This window comes from Telopea speciosissima, chromosome 1, assembly GCF_018873765.1.
Source record: "Telopea speciosissima isolate NSW1024214 ecotype Mountain lineage chromosome 1, Tspe_v1, whole genome shotgun sequence".
In the NCBI taxonomy this organism is placed as follows: domain Eukaryota; kingdom Viridiplantae; phylum Streptophyta; class Magnoliopsida; order Proteales; family Proteaceae; genus Telopea; species Telopea speciosissima.
Window position 1 is genome coordinate 66,612,829 of NC_057916.1, and position 23,303 is coordinate 66,636,131.

Genomic DNA, 23,303 nt, shown 5'->3' on the forward strand with positions numbered 1-23,303 from the left:
CCACTTCTAATAAAAGGCCAAATTCATTTGGAGACAAACATTATCCTGTTTATATTGCACACAAAGGATACTTGTTTAAGGAAAATAAAAACAGGCCTTGGATAAGCTCCCTACCCCCCAACAACTGGAAAAAATGACAACTACATCCTTTGGTTACATGCATATATATGGAACAAATTTCTTCATGATGGACTCTATTAGTAGTTTTCTACACATCACTCGGAAAAAAAATAATTCCATAACTAGCTTATCACAAGAAAACTACTAAAAATGGATTTTAAGGTATGTTGGTTGGCAAGAAATGGATAGAAAAGAAAAAATTAGTAAGACAAAAATAATAATCAAATGCTATATACTACATATAAAGAGGCAAATGCTTCCTTAGAATCATCTTATAATTAATATACTTGTAAATATATCCTATAGTTGTGGTTGGGAATGGCCAAAGCATCAATATCTGTGAGGACTCTTGAATTTCCTTAATAGATCATAGGCCACAAATTTGGTCATGCTGATATGAGAGTAAGTAATATTACAATAGTTTCTGAACTTATAAGCACTAGGATCTCTCCTTGTGGAGATGTTTTGATTTGGATTGCAAAAGAATTTTAGTGGGTGGCTTTAAAAGAAGCACTCGAGTTGGCATTAGTTTTGGCTATGTCAAATCTATCATTTAAGGTGATGTTTTGGCTTTCGCAATGGTTCAGCTACTGAGTGATGATTCAACGGCTCACCCATGGTGAATTCATGGTCTTGTTATGGATTGTAAATAACTAATTAGTGAATTATTTGGGATGACCATTCAGTGTACCCAAGAAGTCACAACTTACAACCAATGTGCCTATCGTCTTTCCAAATATGGGGCAAAAATTGTCCCGATTTTAGTACTTTATCAGGTTTTCTTTCATTCATGACGAGGAGGGAATCTCTTAATCCATAGGATTTGATTGGACTTCGAAAGGGTATTGGGTTAGAATTAATGATGACATTCATTATTCTAGAGCTTCAATCAAAGTGTCGATCACCATGGTTGAAGATATTCTCTCGTTACCCTAGATGAAGAAAAGCACTAGCACTATAAATAGGAATTAATTTTCCTTCAATTGTAAAGAAAAAAGAATTCCTTCTCTACAGGTGATATGAGTATGACTCCATGATTGCAATCTTAAATCATCAATTATGGAATCAAGGAAAATCCCACATCGCCTAGGGATGTGCTATGGAATGCGTATATATGCTATGACCCCCCTTACTTTGTATGACGCATTTTAAAGCCATGAGGCCCACCTGCCAAAGCGGACAATATCGTGCCATTGGTGGGGTCGGGTATATGGCACTTCATTGGTATCAAAGTCAGGGATGGGTTAAACTGTCAATATGTGGAAGCGACCTTCCTTACTTGGTATGATGTCTTTTAAAGTCGTGAGACTCACTTGTCAAAATGGATAATATTGTGCCACCAATGGATCCGAGTTTGTAGCACGTCATTGGTATCAGAGTCAGTGATGGATTTGGTTGTCAGGAGTATAGTCGCAATGGAAGCGTGAATGTAAAACCACAGAAGATTCCACATCGCCTGGGGATGTGCCATGGAATGCGCATATATGCTATGGCCTCCCTTATTTGGTATGATGCGTTTTAAATCCATGAGACCCACTTGCCAAAGTGGACAATATTGTGCCATGGGCCCGGGTATATGGCACTTCATTAATGCACTCCTAACAGTTTTTAGTATACAGTTTTGGCACCGTATTGGTCGCTGCTAATATCTATATGTATCTTCGGTAGTGATCCGATGTGGGATCAAAAGTCCATTTTTACCTAAATCTTAGGGTTCATAGTTGTTTCATCGATATTGTATTAGTCTTTTAAAATTGTGCTCCCAATCCCATCTATGAAATCAAAATTAGTGCTCCTAAATGCAATTTGGTTGCATTGATAGTTATGATGAAAGAATGGGTAAAGGAATACTCGGTCCATATAAATAAAGGGAAAAGGCTAGGCGTGCCGCTGAGCTGCCCAGCCATGTATCTGTCTCTCTCCTCACCCCTTGTGAAATGACCACCTTGCCTAGTACACCCCTACCTCCCCATTGGTACATGCCGCCAACTTGCGAAAAGTGGGCAGTGTGCCCAACCGTGCATGGCAACGTTCAAAAGAAACAATTTTAGTGTTTTTTTGAATAAGTTTGGAACAAAACATGTACATGACGTTTGATCTATTTTTGTGTTTTTTTGGAATGAACCGGGTGAAATAAAAAAAACACATTTATTGGTCATAGAAGAAACAAATTTGTCGTTGTTCATAATAAAAAAAAAATTTGTAACAAAAACCAACCCAATAAACCCGAGTCTCGAGCTCAACTCTCTTTACCGCCACCACCACCACCACTACTGCAACCACTACCACCACAACTACTGCAACCACTACCACCACAACTACCTCCACCATTGCCACAACTGCCACCACTACCACATAACAAAAATATTTGTTAATTTATATTTCATACGTGTTTCTGTTCTTTTTTAGTGACAAAAATACATTTTTTTCTTCTAATTTTACCATACAACATTGTTTTTGTACCGAAATATTCCATATAAATAGATACACAAAAAGGTATAACCTAATCCTAATAAAAATAGGGGAAAAGAATGCTATCTGGTTGCGTGTGGTGTGCGGCTCCTGCGCCTAGACACATGGCCACGTGAAATGACCACCGCACCCCCATTGAATGCGCAAATCCCTGAAAACACGGCGGTAATTTTGTGTGCCCATGTTTCTAGGGATTTTTATCCTCTCAAGTACGGTGCACTGCCCATTGCACCACATTTGAGAATCCAATTGTCCACCCAACACTACCCATGTTAAAAGACGCCACTGTCCATGTTTTTACGGTTGGATTCTCAACTGTGGTGCATTGGGCAGTGCACGCATTTGAGAGGATAAAAATCCATGTTTCTAGACGCAGAGCCACCCGTCACACGTAACCAAGCGTTCTCTTTCTTTAAAAAAAATACTATACAGAATTCACTGATTTGCATAGTTTGGAATCCGCCCTAGGAACCCTAAAGCCTGAGCCATAGAGTTAAGAGTGGGGCCCTGCGTTGGATTTTGAGTGGGACGGGGACCGTCAGAGGAAATGGCACGAGCTTATTTCATGCACATGTGAAGCCATAAGTTTTTTTTTCTTTGGAACAAATGTGAAGCCATAATTTTTTTGGGAAAAATTTCACATACCTCCCCTGAGGTTTGCCTTAGTTACACTTTCACACGTGAAATTTGGAAAATTTCATGTACTTCCCCTGAGGTTTGCCTTAATTAACAAAAAAAAAAAAAAAAAAAAAAAACCAGTCCATTAACTAGTGATTGAAAACATTAAAATTGTGTTTTAATTGACCAAAATGCCCTCATCTTCCCCAAATCGTTTAGGGTTTGAAAAAAGAGAAGAGTTGGGTTTCAACCCCTTACCTTTATTTGATCTCGATGTCAAGCAGGTCCTGGCAGGCTCCCTAGAAACCTTCCCTTCTCTATCATCAAGCAATAGCACCAGTGGTCTGATTATCCTCGTCTCTGTGGCTCGGAAAGTCTTTGCCAAGTTGCCCATGGCCTTGACGCAAGGTACGAGGAGGTCCAAATCGGCCTTCTCTACAATGGTCAATAACTGGTCGAACACGGCCTTGGCGGCAGGGGAATTGGGCTTGAATGCAGACCATCTAAGGTCAACGTCTTGCTCTGCTACAACGGCGATCTCCATCAATGCTATAGCTGAATTGTATTGGACCTCGTCTGGGCTCTTCTCCAAGAGGACCACAAAGCAGAGGAGCACTCTGGACTCGGTGATGCTCCGACAAATGGTAGAATTTCCCTTGGCTAGATGCCAAAGGGCTTTCGCTACCATGACCTTCATATTGGCCTTGGTGGCTAGGTCTTCAAATTCTCTCCCTTTAATGCTACTCTCAGCCAGAGAGACACGTTGAAGGTGATGTTGTGGATGATGGTGATTTTGTTTCGAGATTTTGACGTGGTTGCTTTGGTGACTGTTATTGGCATTGTTACTGTGCGGTTGGGGTGGCTTCGATACTTTTCTCGCAGCCATGGTGTTTGTGATCACATTAAACACCTGGTTGGGCTGTTGATGACCCATTGTATGAGAGATCTGACTCTCGAGATCGAATAATAGGTGAGGGGTTGAAGCCCATCTCATCTTCCCTTTTTCCAAACCCTAAACGATTTGGGGAAGATGAGGGTATTTTGATCAATTAAAACACAATTTTCACCCGTTAAGGGATTGAGTTTTTTTGTTAATTAAGGCAAACCTAATAGGTGAGGGGTTGAAGCCCATCTCATCTTCCCTTTTTCCAAACCCTAAACGATTTGGGGAAGATGAGGGTATTTTGATCAATTAAAACACAATTTTCACTCGTTAACGGATTGAGTTTTTTTGTTAATTAAGGCAAACCTCATGGGAGGTACGTGAAAATTTTCAAACCTCAAGGTGAAAGTATAATTAAGGCAAACCTCAGGGGAGAGACGGGAAATTTTCCCTTTTGTTTTATAAAAGGGTTTTTAACAAATGCCCCCCTAAAAATGCCCATTTGTCCAAATGCTCCTCTACAATTTTTCTAATTGCAAATGTCCTCTAATTTAAAAACATTGTAGCATTTTGATCCAGTCTGTTAATTTGGGATGTTACACGTCAGGGAATTTAATCACCAAAATGCCCCTCTGATTAAAAGCCATCAAAATTAAAGAATAAAATAACCAAATTGCCCTCATCTTCCCCAAATAGTTTAGTGTTTGAAACTGAAATTTTTGGGGAGGTGAAGATGAAAGATTGTGATGTGGTTTTATTACACAGTGGAGGGCATGGCTTGATTCCTTCGACGTAAGCAAGGAAACAAATGGGCATTTTCAGATATCAATTCTGATTTTGTTTTATAAACATCTAACAATCCTCGTCAGCCACGAACCTCTTAAAATCCAAAGTGGTTAATTGCTGATCACTAAAAAATACAATTTCCGGAAACCAATTTTCAGGTCCACTTCCAAACATTTTGGGGAATCTCACGAAACTAGAATTGTTAATTGCGCACTCCAATTCCTTCTCTATGCCATCAAATTTCAAGTGCTTGACCTCAGGAACATTCTCTAAGGAGGGCTGAGATCTTGATTTTCAATTAAAATTAACCTTAAAAATGACAAAGAGACAGAGATATACAGAAAGTACAGTTGCAGTAGATACTACTATAATCTAGAGGGAGAGAGAGACCCACCCACCATCCCTTTGCTTCAATCCCGCAATACCCAAAAGAGATAACATCAGCCCATCAAATGGGTCACTGTCAATCCGCTCGGTCGGCCTGAAGAGTGAAGACCTCTTCTCCTCTGAGTCTTCTCCCCTTCCCCCCAACCCCACCAGGTCACCGACCCACCACTTGGTGTTTTGGCAATTGGCATCGTTCACTCACGGACACAGATTGCTTCTTTCTCTCCTCTCCATGTTGTTTTCCAGATGGATTCAAACTTTAAACCATTTGAAGAAAAAATTCAGTTTTACACCCTAAACCATTTGGGGAAGATGAGGGTAATTTAATCATTTTATTCTTTAATTTTGGTGGGTTTTAATCAACGAAACATTTTGGCCATTAGATTCCTGAAACTAACTTTTAACATCCCAAATTAACGGACTGGACCAAAATGCTACAATGTGAATTAAGAGACATTTGCCATTAGAAAAATTATAAGGGAGAATTTGGACAAATAGGCATTTTCAATAAGGCATTTGTTAAAAGGGTAAAACTGTTTGTAATCAACTCGGTTACTATACACTTTTGTAACCTCTCTTTCTTACCCTTAATCATATCTCTTATATCCGCTTTTACATAAGGTGCTTTTTGTAATTTCATAGTCATGCTCTCTCTTCATTTCCTTGTTTCAGAATTGCTCTCTTCCACCTTCGCCCCCACCGGCAGTTCAACAAGTAATGGATCTCTGACTGAAAATTCGCAACAACAGGAGAAGGATCGCTGACGAAACAAAGTAGGACACTGATTAGACTTTGCACTTATTGTGACATGTCTCTGATTAGAAGCTATGGCTGAGAGCACTCTTAAGGCTTTTGAGTTTGGAGTATGGTTGCAAGTAGCAGGTTTCAGTTATCACTTAAGGTCTGATAGAGTATCGAAAACAGAGCATGTGGAGACCAAAAACAGAGCATTTGCCAACCATAACTTCAGCCCTTAAGACTCTTCTTTATTTTCTCTATCTGTGGATGACTTTTGGTATTGGATGTTGTTTTTGATGGTTGCCGTAGTGCCCATGAGCATGAGGATTGGTTAAAAATTAGATAGGAGCATCTCTCTCTCTCTCTCTTAGTGTGCAAATGAGTATTGTCGGAAGTTGCAGCAGCAATCCTTTTTTTAGAAAACCCCAACCTCTACCCTCTGCTCATCCAAAATTCACGCCCCTTTAGAGAGAGTTTCTGAGAAAAAAAAAAAATGCAATCTTTGAATGAAGAAGTATAGAGGCGGAGCCCATTTCCGGCGTATTCCAGTAAATTACATACTGCTCTCTTCCTTGGATTTGCGTCGCCGGAAATGGAGATGGAGAGAAAATCTGAAACCGGGTTTGGGGATTGATGAGAGTGATTGTGAATTTACATTTTTAGACCCTACAAGTAATTAACAGGTCACTTTCTAAAGGCTAACAATGTATGGTTACAAAGTTCTGGGTTACAAACAGACGCACCCGTTGTTAAAAACCCTTTATAAAAAAAGCCATAAGTGTTTTTTGGTAACAAAAAAAGGCATAAGTTATTGTTACCCCCCCCCCCCCAAAAAAAAAAAAAAAAAACAGAGGCCATAAGTTACAATGGGAGATATACGTCGCCATTTGAAAAATCGTTCAAATAACTGAAAAGCGTTCAACATTACGAAGGGAATGAATCATCGTTCCCTTCTCACTTTCCAGAATTTTAGAAGAAGTTAGAACCGAACCGACATTTCTCATCAACTTCATGCACGCTCCTCTGACGGAAAAAAATGCCAAAAGACCGTCTCTGTGTGTTCATCTCTTCAACTTATTTTTCTTCCCCGTTTTCTGGGCATAAATATCACTGCAATGCCCGTCGCCTCTCCTAACGAGGAGAGGATTGAACTTCCTAACTCTATGGATTCCGTCACTTCTCCTTCGGCTTTGAAACTGCGTTCGGAATCCGGTTCCGATGTCGGTGTTTCGGGAAATGGTGATCAACCTCATTGTAACGATCAATCTGATTCGTTCGTAAGCAACCGCAAAAACGTGGATAATCAGGTATTTTTTTTATTGATCTCAATTAGGAAGTCTGTCCAGTTTATCTTTTTCGGGGTTGAATTTGTTAATTGTGATAAGAACTGCGGTTTTTCTTGTTTTCTTTTACCAAAAAATTCGTTTATTTTCCTTTTTGGGTAACAGTGGATATTTTTTTGGATATAGTCTTGATCGGTGTGTAATTTTTTTTTTTTGGTAGTATGTTTCGATGCAGTCAGCGGTAAGAAGTGAAGAGTATCGGCAACTGTTTCATCTTCCACCCGAAGAAGTAAGTGTCATTAGGCTTCGAGCTTTTCGGAATGTTTGATCATCTTTTAACTCATAATTGTGACGGTTTCTTCCTGTTTTCTCTCATTTGTAATTATTATAGTAGTGGAAGAAAACTTTATCTGGTTGTTTGGAAATGGTTGAGCAGAAACCTCACTCCTTTAAATGAAGTAAAGTTGTGGCATGTATAGCTATCCCTTGATGTGTTTCTCGGGTTGCTGTTTTTAAATGTTGAATTGCTAAATGATCTTTTAAATTGCGGACAAAAAGAAAAAGTTTTTAAAATTTGAAGTTGGTCATAATTCCAACTTTTGCCACTCTTCTGGTGTCCCTTTGTTAGGGCACGCTTCTGAAAGTTGCTTTTTTGTGTAGATCTCGTCCTGCATTATCTCCTAATCTGATAACTTTACTTCAAATAGTTTCTTCCCTTCTGTCTACTTCATAGATGCCCTTTTGTGAAAAAAAGAGGGTATATTTTTCTTTCATTCCTACACCAAGACACTGTACTTTAGTTGAATAACAAATTTTGGAAGATAAGATTAAGGGAACTAGTTTGATTTGATAGTTCCTGTTTTACATTTGTATTTTTATTTGTTGGAAAGTCAAACTCCTTTCATTCAACAGTTCCTTTTTAATGGAGAGGTTTTGTCCCTTGATGTTAAACTCACAGAGTTTCTAAAGTTGTACCTCGTTCCTCGGTCCTCTGTGGCTACTACACTTCCTTCTTGTGTTCTTAGAAGCATATAAAGAATAGGATTACATGAAGGGAAGATGTCTTGTTTATCATTAGAATATGGCTTGAGTTTTGAGTTGAGGGTGGGTTTTGATGCTTCACTTGTTTTTATGTTATTTCCTTTGCATTTTATCACATGGTTTGTGAGCCTATAAAACATTGTATATCAATACTTTTAACAATTAGTTAAGGTATTTAGTTTAATTAGCAGCTGAGGTTTGAGTAATTTGATGTGTATGACATAAGACATAAAACATCACTTGATCGAGAGATTCAAGATTAATGCCAGATGAACCGAATTTAAATTTTATAACAATTTTGAGCAATTGAGGAATACATGGTAACTGCTGGAAGTTTCAACCCAAGTTGGAAGACTAGTTATACCTTGAAAATGGATTTATAGGCAAATAACTAGTTATATCTTGAAAATGGATTTATGGGCAAATAAAACTATTACATGATAAAATGATTACATTATCAGAATGAAGCAATTGAAAAGTTTTCAATGCCAATGACCATTTATAATCTTATGTAGAGTGTGGGAGCTCCAATTTGAAAGTTTGATGACAATATCTGGCAAAAGTGGTCTAATAATTCTTGAAGAAGTTGAGGCCAATGCAAAAAATCTAGATATTGTTAAGGTGAAAATCTATTGTTGACTGGGAACTGAATCTGAACGATGAAAGGGTGGTCTGATTCCAGACTGTAATTTGAGTCCAGGTTTTAGTTCACGTAGAAAATTTACTCGATTCAGTCAGTGCTGAATCCTTAACATAATTTCCAATGGTTTAAACTAGTTCAGAAATTACATAAAAAACTTCTTATTAACCAGTTAGTGCTAAGATCTTAAGGTTCACAGGCTAACTAAGGTTTGTTTAGAATCACCACGCATGGCGGTATGTAGCTCCTTCTTCAGAACAGATGACACATACATTTTTGTTGATCATGTAGGGGTGGCAATGGATTCTGTTGTGTCATTTGTGAAGACCTAAGTATAACACAAGAAATGACTCAACTTTGATGAGAATTTAAAACATGTAAAATGGTCCAACCCGAATATAACATGAAAAAGTGTGTTAATCTAAATGCGACATGATACAACAGTTTAATGAATGGATCATCCTCAGGTTTGAAAGGAAGTGTTTTGAAATTCTATAAAATATGATAAAAACATGAAAAATCCTGATAAGATGGTCACACATGGCCGTTTCAACATAAAATCAATTCCTTTTTATTTTTCTTTTCTTTGCTCTGTGTCAATTTAGGTATCGACCAGAAGTGAACCTGAACCGAAAACCACGTCTCAAACTCAGATTTAAGGGGTTGTGTTTGTGTTGGGTATTGCCAGCACGAGGTTCATGTATTTTCTGTTGATATTATTTTCTTATTCCTGATTTTGAATGTCATAATATTATACTTCAAGGAAGACTAGGTAAAGCTGCAATTAAAATGGTGAAATGATAAATCTTTTGATATGTTCCCTTAGGAGGGAAAAGATTTTCATTTTGATGTATTTCTTGGTGATATGGTGCTAATAGTAAGATCCTCATCTGCTTTTTTCCCCTGGTCTACAGGTCCTTGTTCAAGATTTTAACTGTGCTCTCCAAGAGAATTTCCTTCTTCAGGTGAACCTTGATCTATTTGGCAGTTACAATGGTTTGTTTGCAGTTCAACTCTTTGTTGGTGATTATAGTTTTTCTATTGTTGTTCCCATTCAATTCTTAGTGTGAATGTTTCACTTATATTTTCCATACTGGCTTTGATTGGTTGCAAGTAAGGGGAAGCGAAGGGAAGTAAAATCATTTTTGAAAAGAAAAAGGAAAGTTTTGTGATCATGATGATGTAAACTACCTGAAACTCCTATCATATTTGGTATAAGTTGAGAAGAGAGAAGAAAAGAATGACTTTGGCTTGTCAAGAAGACATAGGCCACACCACTTTATTTATAATTAGAGATCATTATAATAATGGAAATAAAATCCTAGCATAATCACATGTGCAACATGAACCTGGATACTCTAGTGCATCCGGGTCCGGGTCACAAGTTGACCGGTCATCCTTCAACACTCCCCCTCATGTTGGTGCATAGATGTCTCGCATGCCCAATTTGGAAACAATCGGATGGAAAGATTTGACCGTTAATCCTTTAGTGAAAACATAAGCCAGTTGATTCTCTGTTGTCACAAACGGAGTGCAAATCAGACCTTCTTCAATCTTCTCCTTGATGAAGTGTTGATCAATCTCAACATGTTTTGTCCTATCATGTTGAACAGGGTTATGAGCTATACTGAGTGCAACTTTATTATCACAGTAGAGTCTCATGGGCCCCTCTAGTGCTATTCTCAAATCCTGGTGAAGTTTCTGCAACCAAATGAGTTCGCAAAGCCCTTGTGCCATTGCCCTATATTCTGCCTTAGCATTCGACCTAGAAACCATAGACTGTTTTTTGCTCCTCCAAGTTACCAAATTTCCTCCAAGGAATGTGTAGTAGCCTGAAGTGGATCTTTGGTCATCAACAGAGCCAACCCAGTCAGCGTCAGTGAAGGATTCTAATTTCTAACTTTAGATTCCCATTATTTGAGAATATGATACCCTTTCTAGGAGCTGACTTTAAATACCAAAGAATTATGTAAATTGCCTCAAGATGTACAGTCTTCGGATCATGTAGGAAACGATTGACAACTCCTACAGCATAGGCAATGTTTGGCCTGGTGTGAGATAAATATATTAGTCTTCCGACGAGACGGTGATAGCTCTCCTTTTCTACAGAGTCATCACCAGTGCTGCTGAGTTGGTGGTTAACTTCAATGGGAGAATCCGCAGGTTTGCTACCAAGCATCCTAATCTCTTCCAGAAGGTCTAGTACATACTTTCTTTGAGAAATGAAGATTCCTTTGTTGGATCTAGCTACTTCGATTCCCAAGAAGTACTTGAGATGCCCTTGGTCCTTAGTTTCGAACTTGGTTGCCAGTCGAGTCTTTAGAAGGAAGATTTCTTCCTCCTCATCTCCAGTGATCACTATATCATCAGTGTAGTGACCTTGCCTATTTTGTGCTTGATTAATAGGGTATGATCCACATTACTTTGTTTGAAGCCAAATTTCAGCATAGGCTTTTGAAATTTGCCAAACTAGGCACGCGGAGACTGTTTCAACCCATAGAGTGATTTCTGGAGTCTACATACTTTGCCGACTATAGCTGATGATTCAAAGCCAGGAGGAATGTCCATGTAGACTTCTTCTTCTAAATCACCATTGAGGAAGGCATTCTTCACATCCAACTGCTAAAGATCCCATCCAATATTTGCAGGACAAGACAACAAGGCTTGAACAGAGTTCATTTTTGCCACTGGGGCAAATGTTTCTTGGTAATTTATGCATTAGGTTTGAGTGAACCCTTTGGCAACCAGCTAATGTAGTCCTAGGTAGGAGAAGTCCCACTAGGAGCCAGGGGAATAGGGTTACCTAACAAGGCTGGCCGATTAGGACAGATTAGGCTAATTAGGACAGAAGTTAGGGTTAGGGTTAAATAATGGTATTGGGGTTTATAGGATTTTAATATGCAGGTTTAGGAGGCCTTAATGGCATAAGAATATTAGGGTTTGGAAGGACTCTAAAATTCTGTAGTTGGGCAGAATCGAGTTGCAGGTTTTTTAGGTTTAATGGAGTGGGCGAATGAAGGGGTTGTAGTGGAGACTAAGGGCTAGGTTTAAGGTCGAATGTAGGGAGAGGTGTGGGGGATATAGGCTGGAAGTAGGGTTTGAAATTGATGGCTAAATCTGGAGTTATGGGGGGAGTCCTAGTTGAGGTAGGAGTTGCAGGTTTAATGGAGATTAGGGCTTGATGGATGGAGGGGAATGTGGATTAGGTCTAAGGGAAGATAAAGGCTGGTAGAAGAAGGTTTAGAAACAAATAGCAGGTTCAAACTTACTGGATTGCAGAGAACAATGGCAGCAGCTTGATAACTTGAAGAAACCTCCCGATCTTCACAATGCAAGGAGTCGCAGGAGTCCACCTATCCTTCATCACCTTGAGATCCACAAGGATATACACTCACAAAGTGCAGCAGCAATGGCAGCAAGCATAAAGCTAATTTTTATTAATCAAATTCGTATATAATGCTGGCCTCCCTTACAAACTTATATAGAAGACTCAAAAATAGACTTATACACTAAAAAGGAATGGCCTAACCCTATCCCTAACCTATTAGGTAACTTAAACTGACTAGGAAACTAGAATACTAAAGGAAATAGACTCAAAACATGGCTGGACTTATAGAGTCCTAATCCAACCCAACTTGCATCATATGACCACTTAAGTTGTCACATGACCACTTAACCAAGTCACATGATCACTTAAATTGAGCCAATTGGATGCAACCAATTTGAACCGGTTCAATTAAAAAACATAAAAATAAACTAAGTATTGGGCTAATCCCGTATGCAACCTATATACCCATATTTTAGGTCCATAAAAGTGGCCTATTACATTAGAAACCCATGGGATCAAAGGCCCAACATGTATGTAACCCAACCCTAGACTTATTCCCAATGAAACAAGCCCTATTTGGTGATGAATCTGCATCACCAGTCTAGCCTTATAACGAGCAATGGTTCCATCTGCATTCTGCTTTATTGTGAATACCCACTTGCATCCAACTGCTTTCTTTCCATTAGGACATGGCACAAGCTCCTAAGTGTCATTTTTCTTCAAGGTCTGCAATTCCTCTACCATGACATTCTTCCATTTTGGGTTTGTGATGGCTTCCTTCCAACCCTGTGGAGCAGACACAGAAGATAGAGAAGAAATAAGGGCACAGTAGGAGTGGGACATTGACTCATAAAAGATAAAGTTGGAAATAGGGTGTTTGGTGCATGCCCTTACTCCTTTTCCAAGAGCAATTGGGCGATCATCAAGACTAGGAAGAGATTCATTACCAGTTGCTAGGATTGGTAGAACATACTCGGGAGGCGTAGATGAACATGGTATGTTTGGGATAGTCTTTCTCTTTTGTCTAGAGTAGGTGTTGAGATCCTTTTGTTCAACTGCAACATCAATCTCATCTGCTTGCTCCCCCTGAAGACGAATAGTATCAATGACAAAAGGGGATGAAGCCTCTTCTTCTAGAGTCTCCTCCTGAAGAGAATATTGGTAATAAGGTTCATCCTCGTGAAAAGTAATGTTCATCGTAACAAATAATTTTTTTGAGGGAGATGATTACACTCCTTTCTGAGAAGCAGAATACCCAAGAAAGATACATTTGAAAGCCCTTGGGTTAAGTTTTGATTGAGAGGGGGAAGAGTTGTGGGCAAAGCAGACGCACCCCAAAATAGGAGGAAGATGAAAAGCAATTGTGGGATCAGGAAGCTGGTTGACTAGTGTGAAAACCAAGGGCAGTAGAAGGAAACCTATTAATAAGAAAGGCAGCAGTAAGCACAACATCGCCCCAAAAATACTTAGGAACCTGAGTGGTAAAGATTAGAGAGCGAGTGACCTCCAGAAGATGGTGGTTCTTTCGTTCTGGGATACCATTTTGCTCGAGAGTTCGAACACAGGAGGTTTGGGATAGAATTCCATGGGTATCAAGATACTGAAGAAAAGAACCATCAATATATTTTGTCCCATTGTCACTGCGGAGAACTTTAACCTAGGCATTGAACTGAGTTTGGATCATCTTGTGGAAAGATTGGAAACAACACTGCTTTGGATTTGGACCAAAGAAGATAGACCCAAGTTAATCTAGTACAGTTATCAATAAAAGTGATAAACCATCGAAACCCACCAAGCAACTATCCGAGAAGGATCGAGTGTGTTTAGCAAGTTCACAGATATCACAATTAAAGTGATCCAAGTTTACATTTTTTACTAAAGAGGGAAACAAATGACGTAAAATATAAAAGGAAGGATGATCGAGGTAACAATGCCAGTGATGGAGCTATAGGAGTGCACTATCTTCGCGGGTAATATGAGCTGAAATTGGAGAGGGAGCTGTAGTAAGTCCTGGTTCCAAGTAGTAAAGGACATGCACTCTACCATATCCAATTGTTGCCCCCGTCGCTAGGTCCTGAAAAACATAGTGAGAAGAAAAGAAGTGAACAAAACAGTTAAGATCAGTAGTAACGGTGAATGGAAAGCAAGTTGGCACAAAGATTGGGAACATGTAAGACAGAAGATAAAGAAATACTTGGAGTGCAGGAGAAAGTCCCCTTTAGCAGAAATAGCAAAAAGTGAACCATTAGCGACTTGGACCTTATCTTTGCCCGAACAAGGGTTATAAGAGGCAGACAAGTCCGAGGAGCTGGTCATAAGATCCGAGGCTCTAGAATCGATTAGCCACGAAGAATTAGTATGAGAAGACGCAAGAAAAATACCTGAGTGGGTTAAATGTGAAGCAAGGGATGGAGAGGAAGCCATGGTAGAAGGTGCAGGACCAAGCTGGGTCACTGTATGCTGGAGCTGAGTCACAAGTTGTTTTGTAGACATAGTTGAAGTACCAGTAAGGGCCTCAAGAGTTTCAGTCAAGTGAGCTTAAGCCTGAGGACTAGCAGAACCAGCTTTTCCTCCCCTCCCCCTTGAGAGGCCATGTAATTTCCAGCAAGTCTCCCTAGTGTGACGAGGGCGGCCACAATAGTCACATTGTACTGGAGGACGAGTAGAACCAGCCTTGCTGACCGAACCAGCACTGTCCACAGGTAAAGAAGTCTGCGGTGTAGTAACAAGAGCAGACCGAGGAGGTGCAGTAGGAGGCATTATGACAGAACGTCGGTGATCCTCATGCTGAATCATATTATAGGTTTTAAGCAAAATAGGAAAGGTACTCCTGTTGAGAACTTGAATGCGTATCTGATCATACTCAGGATTAAGGCCAGTGAGGAAAGCATAAACTCGTTCCATTTCACATTCCTTGGCAAAGGTTGCAACATCAACTAGGCTAGTCATAGTAATAGCATGATACAAATCCAATTGTTGCCATAATGTTGTCAGGGCAGAATAATAGGCAGACACAGAGAGATCCTTTTGTTTAATTTCCTGAGCTTGATGGCGAATTTCATATATTTGGGCATAGGTGCTAGCTTGACCATTAGTGTGTTTTGCAGCATCCCATAGCTCCTTGGCTGAATTAAGGAGGACAAAACTGGAACTAATGGATGACTCCATGGAGTTCAAAAGGAACGACATGATTAGGGCATTTTTAGCTAACCAATTATCCTTAGCTAGAGTTTTAATGGGCATCGGCGTGTCACCATTAATTTATCCCAAAAAATGATTACCATGAATGGTAAGGAGGCATGCACGAGATCAAGCAAGGTAATTTGTTCCAATCAACTTAGTAGGTCCAGGTTGGAGAGTTGGATGATGGTGAGGAGCAATAGGGTGACTCAGATCACCGCTCTCAGTAGCAACGGATGTGCTAGAACCCTCCATTAAAGACCCAAAATAAATATACTAAGGTTGAAAGAATAGTGGTACTCACAAAAGTAGGCCAACAGCCTAGTGGCAGAAAAATACCAAGCATACAACAACTAAATGATGGCTGAAGAAGCGTAGACAGACCAGCCGAGGTCTATAGAGGCGGCAGAAGCATGCGCAGGCCAAATGAAGGGCCATGGAGAGTCCAAAAGATGCTGGAGGAGGCCGGTAGAAAGGCCGGTGGCTGGGGCAGAAGCCCTGGGCTTGAGCGACTGGGGCAGGAAGCCCTTGGAGCAGCGGCAGAGGGGGCAGGAGGCCCCTGGAGAGCAGCGACAGGGGGTGGAGTGCCCTTGGGAGCAGTGGCAGGGGGCGGAATGCCCCTGGGAACAGTGGCATGGAGCGGAAAGGCTCCTGGAGAGCAACGGCAGGGAGCGGAAGGCCCTTGGTAGCAGCAACAGGGGGCAGGAAGCCCCTGGGAACAGTGGCAGTGAATGGAAGGCCCCTGGTGTGGTCTGACAGGGAGCTGGAGGCCCCTATAATGAGCACTAGGGAGAGGGGAGAGGGCCCTGGTAGGTACGAACAAACAATGAGTGCCCTGTGAGTGGCAATGACAGTGATGGAGCGGCCATTGGAGCCGAACAGTGGTGGCGATGTAAGTGGCAGCAGCGGTCAATGGATATTAGTGACTGTCACACATGGTACGACATGCATGTTTTGGAGTTAGTTACACCATCATGTGAGGTATTGATTACGAAATTTTCACCTTAGTATTGATTTGATGTCACTTCCCTTCCATTTATTTCCATCGCAACCAAACAGAGCCACTATGTAGTTTTCATAGGTGGTTTACTTTTAAGTTCTAGACAGGAATGGGGTATTATGCACTAGGGCATGTGAATTTTTTTCTTCTAATTCTAAAACTTGGATTGCAGGGTCATATGTACTTATTTGTTCACCATATTTGCTTTTATTCCAACATATTTGGATTTGAGACAAAGGTATGTTGGTTGATTTATTTTCATCATTTTATTATTTAGAATACTAATTTGAATTAGATTTTCCTTTCATCAATAGATTTTTTGCAGTTACGCAAACTATACTTTTCAGTTTTGCCTTTGTAACAACAGAGAATCTGAAAACCAGTCCCTAAGTGGTCAAAAGGAGGGAGAGAGAGAAGGAAGAAGAAGACAGAAAGAAAAAAGAAAAGAGGAGGCAAATATGACGGAGAGGGGAGAAAGTCTTAGAGCCACGATAGGATTCAGAATAATGATACCATGACCAAGGACTGCATACTTAACTTAATCAAAAGTAAAATAGTAAAATTACAACTAAGGACACTCTACTATAATTACAACTAAACCCTCACAGCAATAAAACATAACATAAACCCCCACACTATATTGTGTAACATTTCCCCTCAAGCTGGAGTATATTTATCTTCCGTACCTAGCTTGGAACAGCCACTAGGAAATGCAGGCCTAAACAATGCCTTAGTGGACGTATCACCAAGTTGATTGTCTGAGTTGAGAAAACAGAGTAGTGATCAGTTTCTGCATAACAACATTGTCAACTTCAATGTGTTAAGTTTGCTTATAGAAAACCGGATTACTAGCAATATAGATAGCAACTTGATTATCAGAAAACCTTTCCATAGGTTTAGTGACTGTAGATCCCAACTCCTGAATGAGAATTTTCAATTACATCAGTTTGGATGTCGTATGAGTCATAACCATATACTCAGCCTCTACACTTGACCGAGCCAATGTATTGTGCTTCGTACTCCTCTAGGTAACAATATTATTACTAACAAACGTACAGTGTTCAGTAGTAGATTTGTATCACCATCAGCACCAGTCCAATAAACATCAGAGTAATCTATAATATCAGTATTGATCATGATGGCGATAAATAAGGCCTTTCCCAGGTGCACCTTTAAGATATCTCAAAATACGACATTCAGTATCCCAATGAGCGCTTAGGATTTTCCATAGACTGACTAATAACACCAACAACAAAGGAAATATCTGGTCGAGTAATAGTCAGGTGGATAAGTGTTGGAGATATGGCAGTGGTGTTGTCATTGTTGTCAACACTATCAGGATCAACACACTCACACAACTGGTAGACCTGGAATGACAGTCAGTGTTGGAAATGGTACACAGGTGACATGCAGTGTTTACAAGTGTTCCGAGTCAGACAGTGATTTGGCAGCAGACAATGCATGGGCAGTGTAGTTCGGTGATGTTTGAAAGTGTATTGACAGTGCTTGAGCTTGTTTGGATGACCAGGGGCATTATCATTGTTTTGCACACGTTTTGATGTGGCACAATATGGTCTGGTATGTTATAGTATGTATCTGATGTGTTCTGGCATGATGGAGAAGTATTCATAGTCATATAGGCTTCTTTGGGTTGTAACTCTATTTATTTGGACCTCTCTCATTAATGACAAGTCACATCATTCTCATTCTCTGATTCTGAACTTGGTATCAGAGCCCAAAACCCTAGAAAGTTTTCTCGTTCTTTGTGCTTCTCTACTGCCGCCGCCCATTGGAGGCAACTGCCTTCTCGTCTAGCATGGTAGATGACTCTTTGAACCATGCACCTCTAGTTTTTCCTTCATTGTGCCTACCCCACTGTGCGTCCTTCCACCACTGCGACCACCTTTTGGTTGCCTTTAGCAGCGTCGCACACTCTTTGCGGCACCTCTCCGCCGTGATCTCTCTGTCGCACCCTCTCTCTCTCTCTCTCTCTCTCTCTCTACCACGATCTCTCTCCGCGCCCTTCCCTTCGTGAACCGTGACCTCTCTTGTCGTCTCTCTCAGTGTTGCCACAACGACCACCTGTTGCCGCGCCTCCTTGTTGCGACCCACATCACCGTGTTGCCTGTTCACTGGCCCCTATCGTTGGTGCAGCCGCGACCTCCAGTCACCGCGCCGCTTGTCAGCTGCGAGCCACGTCACCGCATCACCTATCTACTGGCATTCTTCGCCTGTCCCACCACGCCGCTGTTTGCCATGACCCACATCACCGCACCGCTATTCGTCGCGACCCACGTCGCTGCGCCGTCCTCACTGGCTGCCTTTGAGGCTCTGTTGTGACCCTAGTCGCTGCGCCTCTTTGCTGGCCTCCCTTGCCACGCTTCTCGTGGCTTACTCCTCTTGCGTGCTATTTCCAGTTGTAGGGTGATCCTCCCACCTTGCTGTTACCATGACTGATGAAACTGCAAGGTGTTACTTCCACTGAGGTGCACCCACTTGGACGATCAAGCAACTCTGCACATCACACTCTTCAACCTGGCCCAATCAAGCTCAATTATCAAAATTATCTGACCTTGTCCCGTGCATGTGTTCTCACACTCAGGGGACACAATTACTTTGGCCTCATTACGGGAACGCCCTCAAGCCGACGGATATTACTGCAGCCACCACATGGTCGTCTAATGATGCGTTGGTAATGTCCTTTTTGCTCAACTCTATGGAGCCATCTGTCAGTCCTAGCTTTGTTCTCTTTAATTAGGCTAAGGAACTATGGGGTGCTGCTCGACCGGGAACTATGCTCAAATATATAAGATACGTCGGCAGGTTTGAGGTACTACTCAGAAAGAGCTCTCTCTCACTTCCTACTAATCTATCTTGACTACTCATTGGCAGCAATTAGATTTCTATCATCCCGTATCTATGGTGCACTCTGAGGATGCTGTTACCTTTTAAAAAGAGAGGGAGATGGAACGTGTTTATGACTTTCTAACAGGCTTGAACCCTGAGTTTGACCAAGTTAGGGTCCAAATATTGGGACGTGATACATTCCCTACACTCCTTCAGGCATGTAGTTTGGTTTAGTCTGAAGAACACCGACTGATTGTTATGATGCCTCCAGCTATTCCCGTCCGATCTGGCTTGCTCACTACGCCACCTGCATTGGTTCTAACAGATCTCTCCAAGGCACCTACTTCTCCACGGTAACCCGTGAAGTGTGATTATTGTGGTTGCCCTCGTCACACACAGGAAACTTGTTGGAAGCTCCATGGGCGTCCCAAGGGTGGGCGCAATTTTAGATAGGGCAGCAATCATTCCTAGGTTCATCTCTCTGAAGCTTCTGACACTGCCCCTGCCACTTCAACTATGGCACCCTTCTCTCCGGATTAGATGGCTGCCATCCAAAAATCGGTGACATAACTGACCACTAGTTCTACCTCTACTCATGTTTCTAACCTTGCCCAGTTCGGTAACTTTCATGTCTCTTCTACCAGTCCCTTATGGTTAATTGATTCTGGTGCTACTGACCACATGACTAGTAATTCAAAGGTCTTTCGTACTTATTCTCCTTGCTCTAGTTGGGATTAGGTACGTGTTGCCGATGAGTCTATGTCCTCCATTTCGGGTAAAGGTTCAGTTTCCTATTCTTCCCACCTCTCTTTTTCCTTTGTTTTACATGTTCCAAAATTATGTGCCAATTTGTTAGCCATTTACCGTTTAACCAATGAGTTGAATTGTTATGTTCACTTTTTTTCCATTCATTGCGTGTTTCAGGATCTGGTGACGGGCACAACGATTGGGTATGGTCGGGTCCATGATGGTCTCTACTACTTGGAATCTACACCATCCACTCTACTCCATCTTCAGCTCACACCCTCCGTTCTGATTGCGCATTGACAAAGCTTCATCATTGGCACTGCCGTTTGGGATACCCTTCTTTTCATATTTTATGTCCTATGTTTCCGGATTTAGTTAAAGTTTGTGGTTTAGAACAGTTACATTGTGATGTTTGTGAATTTGCAAAACACACTAGAAATTCTTATTATCCTATTAGTGATGTTAAAAGTGATGTTCCCTTTTCCATTATTCGTTTTGATATATGGGTTCCTTCTCGGACCGTTGAGCATAATGGTTTTCGTCGGTTCATTACATTTATTGATAATTACACACGTCTCACATGGGTTTACCTTTTCCACAAGAATTCTGATGCCTTCTCTTTCTTTTAGTCTTTCCATGATATGCTTAGGACTCAATTTAATGCTATTATTAGGGTCCTTTGCAGTGATAATGGTACAAAATGTATTGATAATAGTTTTCAGCTGTATCTTTCTTCCCATGGTAATCATCTCCCAAACTCCGTGTGTTCGGACACCAGAATAGAATGGCATCCCTGAACGGAAAAATCGTCTTCTCATGAACGTGACCAGTGCCCCGATGTTTACTATTGGTGTCCCTAAAATTTATTGGGGAGATGCTGTCCTTACAGCCGCCTAACTTATTAATAGGGTCCCCTCTAGTGTGCTAAACTTTAAGATACCTCTTTTCTTTCTCCCGGACCCTACTATTGCATCCTCCCTTCCTCCCAAAATATTTGGTTGTGTCTGCTTTGCTCATAATTCCTCTCCTGCCTACTCTAAATTGGATCCCCGGGCTCTTCGGTGTATTTTCCTTGGTTACTCGGCTTCTCAAAAGGGTTACAAGTATTACCACCCTCCTTCTCGCCGCCTCTATGCTACCATGGACGTCACCTTCCGTGAGTTGGAACCATATTTTACGACACCTCTTCAAGGGGAGAGTCTTGAGGTAGAGCTGTCCTTACCTGTTATTCCTATTGTTCCTATGGTTGTTGACAATCTTCCAGTTCAGGAGCCTATGATTGACAGTACTAGTGGTGGGGGGGAGACATTGGTTCACTTTGGACATGCTAACCTATACTCGGAGTAGATTTAAGAAAAAGGGAACCATGAACGACCAACCATTATTACCCACTGTGGCGCCTCTACCAGATTAGCCCTTACAACCAGGTAATATTTCTCCTACATTTGATAATGTGCCTGATCCAACTATACATGGTGACTGTCCCATTGCTATTAGAAAATGTGTTTGCTTTTGCACACAACATCCCATTTCCCATTTTGTCTCTGATGAATCTTTATCACCCTCCTATCGGAGCGAAGAAGTTGGTTGGATGCAAAAGGGTGTTTACAGTCAAGCAAAGGGCAGACGCTGCCATTGAGAGATACAAGGCATGCCTGGTTGACAAGGGCTTCACTCAAACCTATGGGATAGATTACCAAGAAACCTTTGCACCGGTTGCAAAGATGAATTCGGTTAGGGCATTGCTGTCATGTGCTGCCAATCTGGGGTGGAACCTTCAGCAGTTGGATGTCAAGAATGCTTTCTTGAATGGAGACCTTGAAGAAGTGTACTTGGACTTGCCTCTAGGTTTCGCCTCCTCATCTACTACTGGCCATGGTTGCAGGTTGCGGAAGTCGCTCTATGGACTCAAACAATCTCCTAGGGCATGGTTTGGTCGCTTTTTGAAAGCCATGCAGAAGTTTAGATATCAACAAAGCCAAGCTGACCATGCTTAGTTTGTGAAGAGGAGTGGTACCCAAATTACAAAGCCCTCATTGTGTATGTAGCTGATATAGTGATCATTGGGAAGGACGACACTGAAATCTCCAACCTGAAGTCTTTGCTTGTAAAGGAGTTTGAAATAAAGGATCTAGGACCTCTCCGGTATTTTCTTGGGATTGAAGTTGCAAGATCAAACAAGGGCATTTTTATTTCCTAATGAAAGTACGTCTTGGACCTTCTTGGTGAAACAAGAATGCTTGGATGTAAGCTTTCAGATTCCCCTATTGAGGTAAATCACCAGCTATGTAGTGCCATGGGTGATTCGGTTGACAGAGAACTGTTAACAGATCTGAATTGGGGCCAAGTAATGTATTTATAATATTAAAAGATAATTACATGGACAGAATTGTCCCTCACATAACCGACTCAATACATATTAAAAAAAAAAGGGAAAAAGACCAGAATACCCCCCATGGTATTCTATTCCATACAATCAACACTCCCCCTTAAGTTGGTGCATATATGTCACACATGCCCAACTTGACTAAAACAGGGCAGAAAACTTTGCTACTCAACCCTTTAGTAAACACATCGGCTAATTGGTCAGCAGACTTCACAAAGGGAACACAGATGAGGTTAGCTTCAATCTTCTCCTTAATGAAATGTTGGTCAACTTCAACATGCTTGCTGCGATTATGCTGGACAGGGTTATGAGCGATGCTATTGGTAGCCTTGTTGTCACAATACAACATCAGGGGAAGATGGACAACAACTCCAATGTCTTGCAACAACCCTTTAAGCCATAGCAACTCACAAATTCCTTGTGCCATAGCACGGAATTCTGCTTCAGCATTGGATCTTGGCACAACATTCTACTTCTTGCTACGCCATGTGAAAAGATTCCCACCCATAAAAGAACCATATTCAGAGATGGATTTCCTGTCTGTAGAGCTAGCCCAATCAGCATCAGTGTAAGCTTCAACTTTCAGATGGCCATTGGGAGATAAAAGTATTCCTTTTCCAGGAGCAGACTTCAAATACCGAAGAATGCGGATAATTGCCTCCATATGAGAGGAATAAGGAGCATGCATAAATTGGCTCACTAGACTAACTGCAACAGCTATATTTGGCCGTGTATGAGAAAGGTAGATTAGCTTGCCAACCAATCGCTGATAGCGACCTTTGACAACTGAAATTAAGTTTGGATCATCTTATGGAAATGCTGAAAACATGAAAAGACCTCACTTTTT

The 23,303-nt window shown here is 41.1% G+C and overlaps 1 protein-coding gene across 3 annotated transcripts in view; it reads left to right on the top strand.

Annotated features, from left to right (window-relative positions):
* Positions 1–7,117: 7,117 nt before the first annotated feature.
* The window catches only part of LOC122648896 (protein VASCULAR ASSOCIATED DEATH 1, chloroplastic-like), a 145,188-nt gene continuing 129,002 nt past the window's right edge, over positions 7,118–23,303 (top strand). The window contains exons 1-4 of one of the 3 annotated variants that reach the window (XM_043842195.1): positions 7,118–7,311; positions 7,508–7,576; positions 9,883–9,933; positions 16,649–16,714. In XM_043842195.1, the coding sequence (XP_043698130.1) occupies positions 7,120–7,311; positions 7,508–7,576; positions 9,883–9,933; positions 16,649–16,714 (378 nt within the window). In that variant the 5' untranslated portion in view covers positions 7,118–7,119. The remainder of the gene's footprint in view (positions 7,312–7,507; positions 7,577–9,882; positions 9,934–16,648; positions 16,715–23,303) is intronic. The other 2 variants (XM_043842196.1, XM_043842197.1) reach the window with 2 other exon arrangements.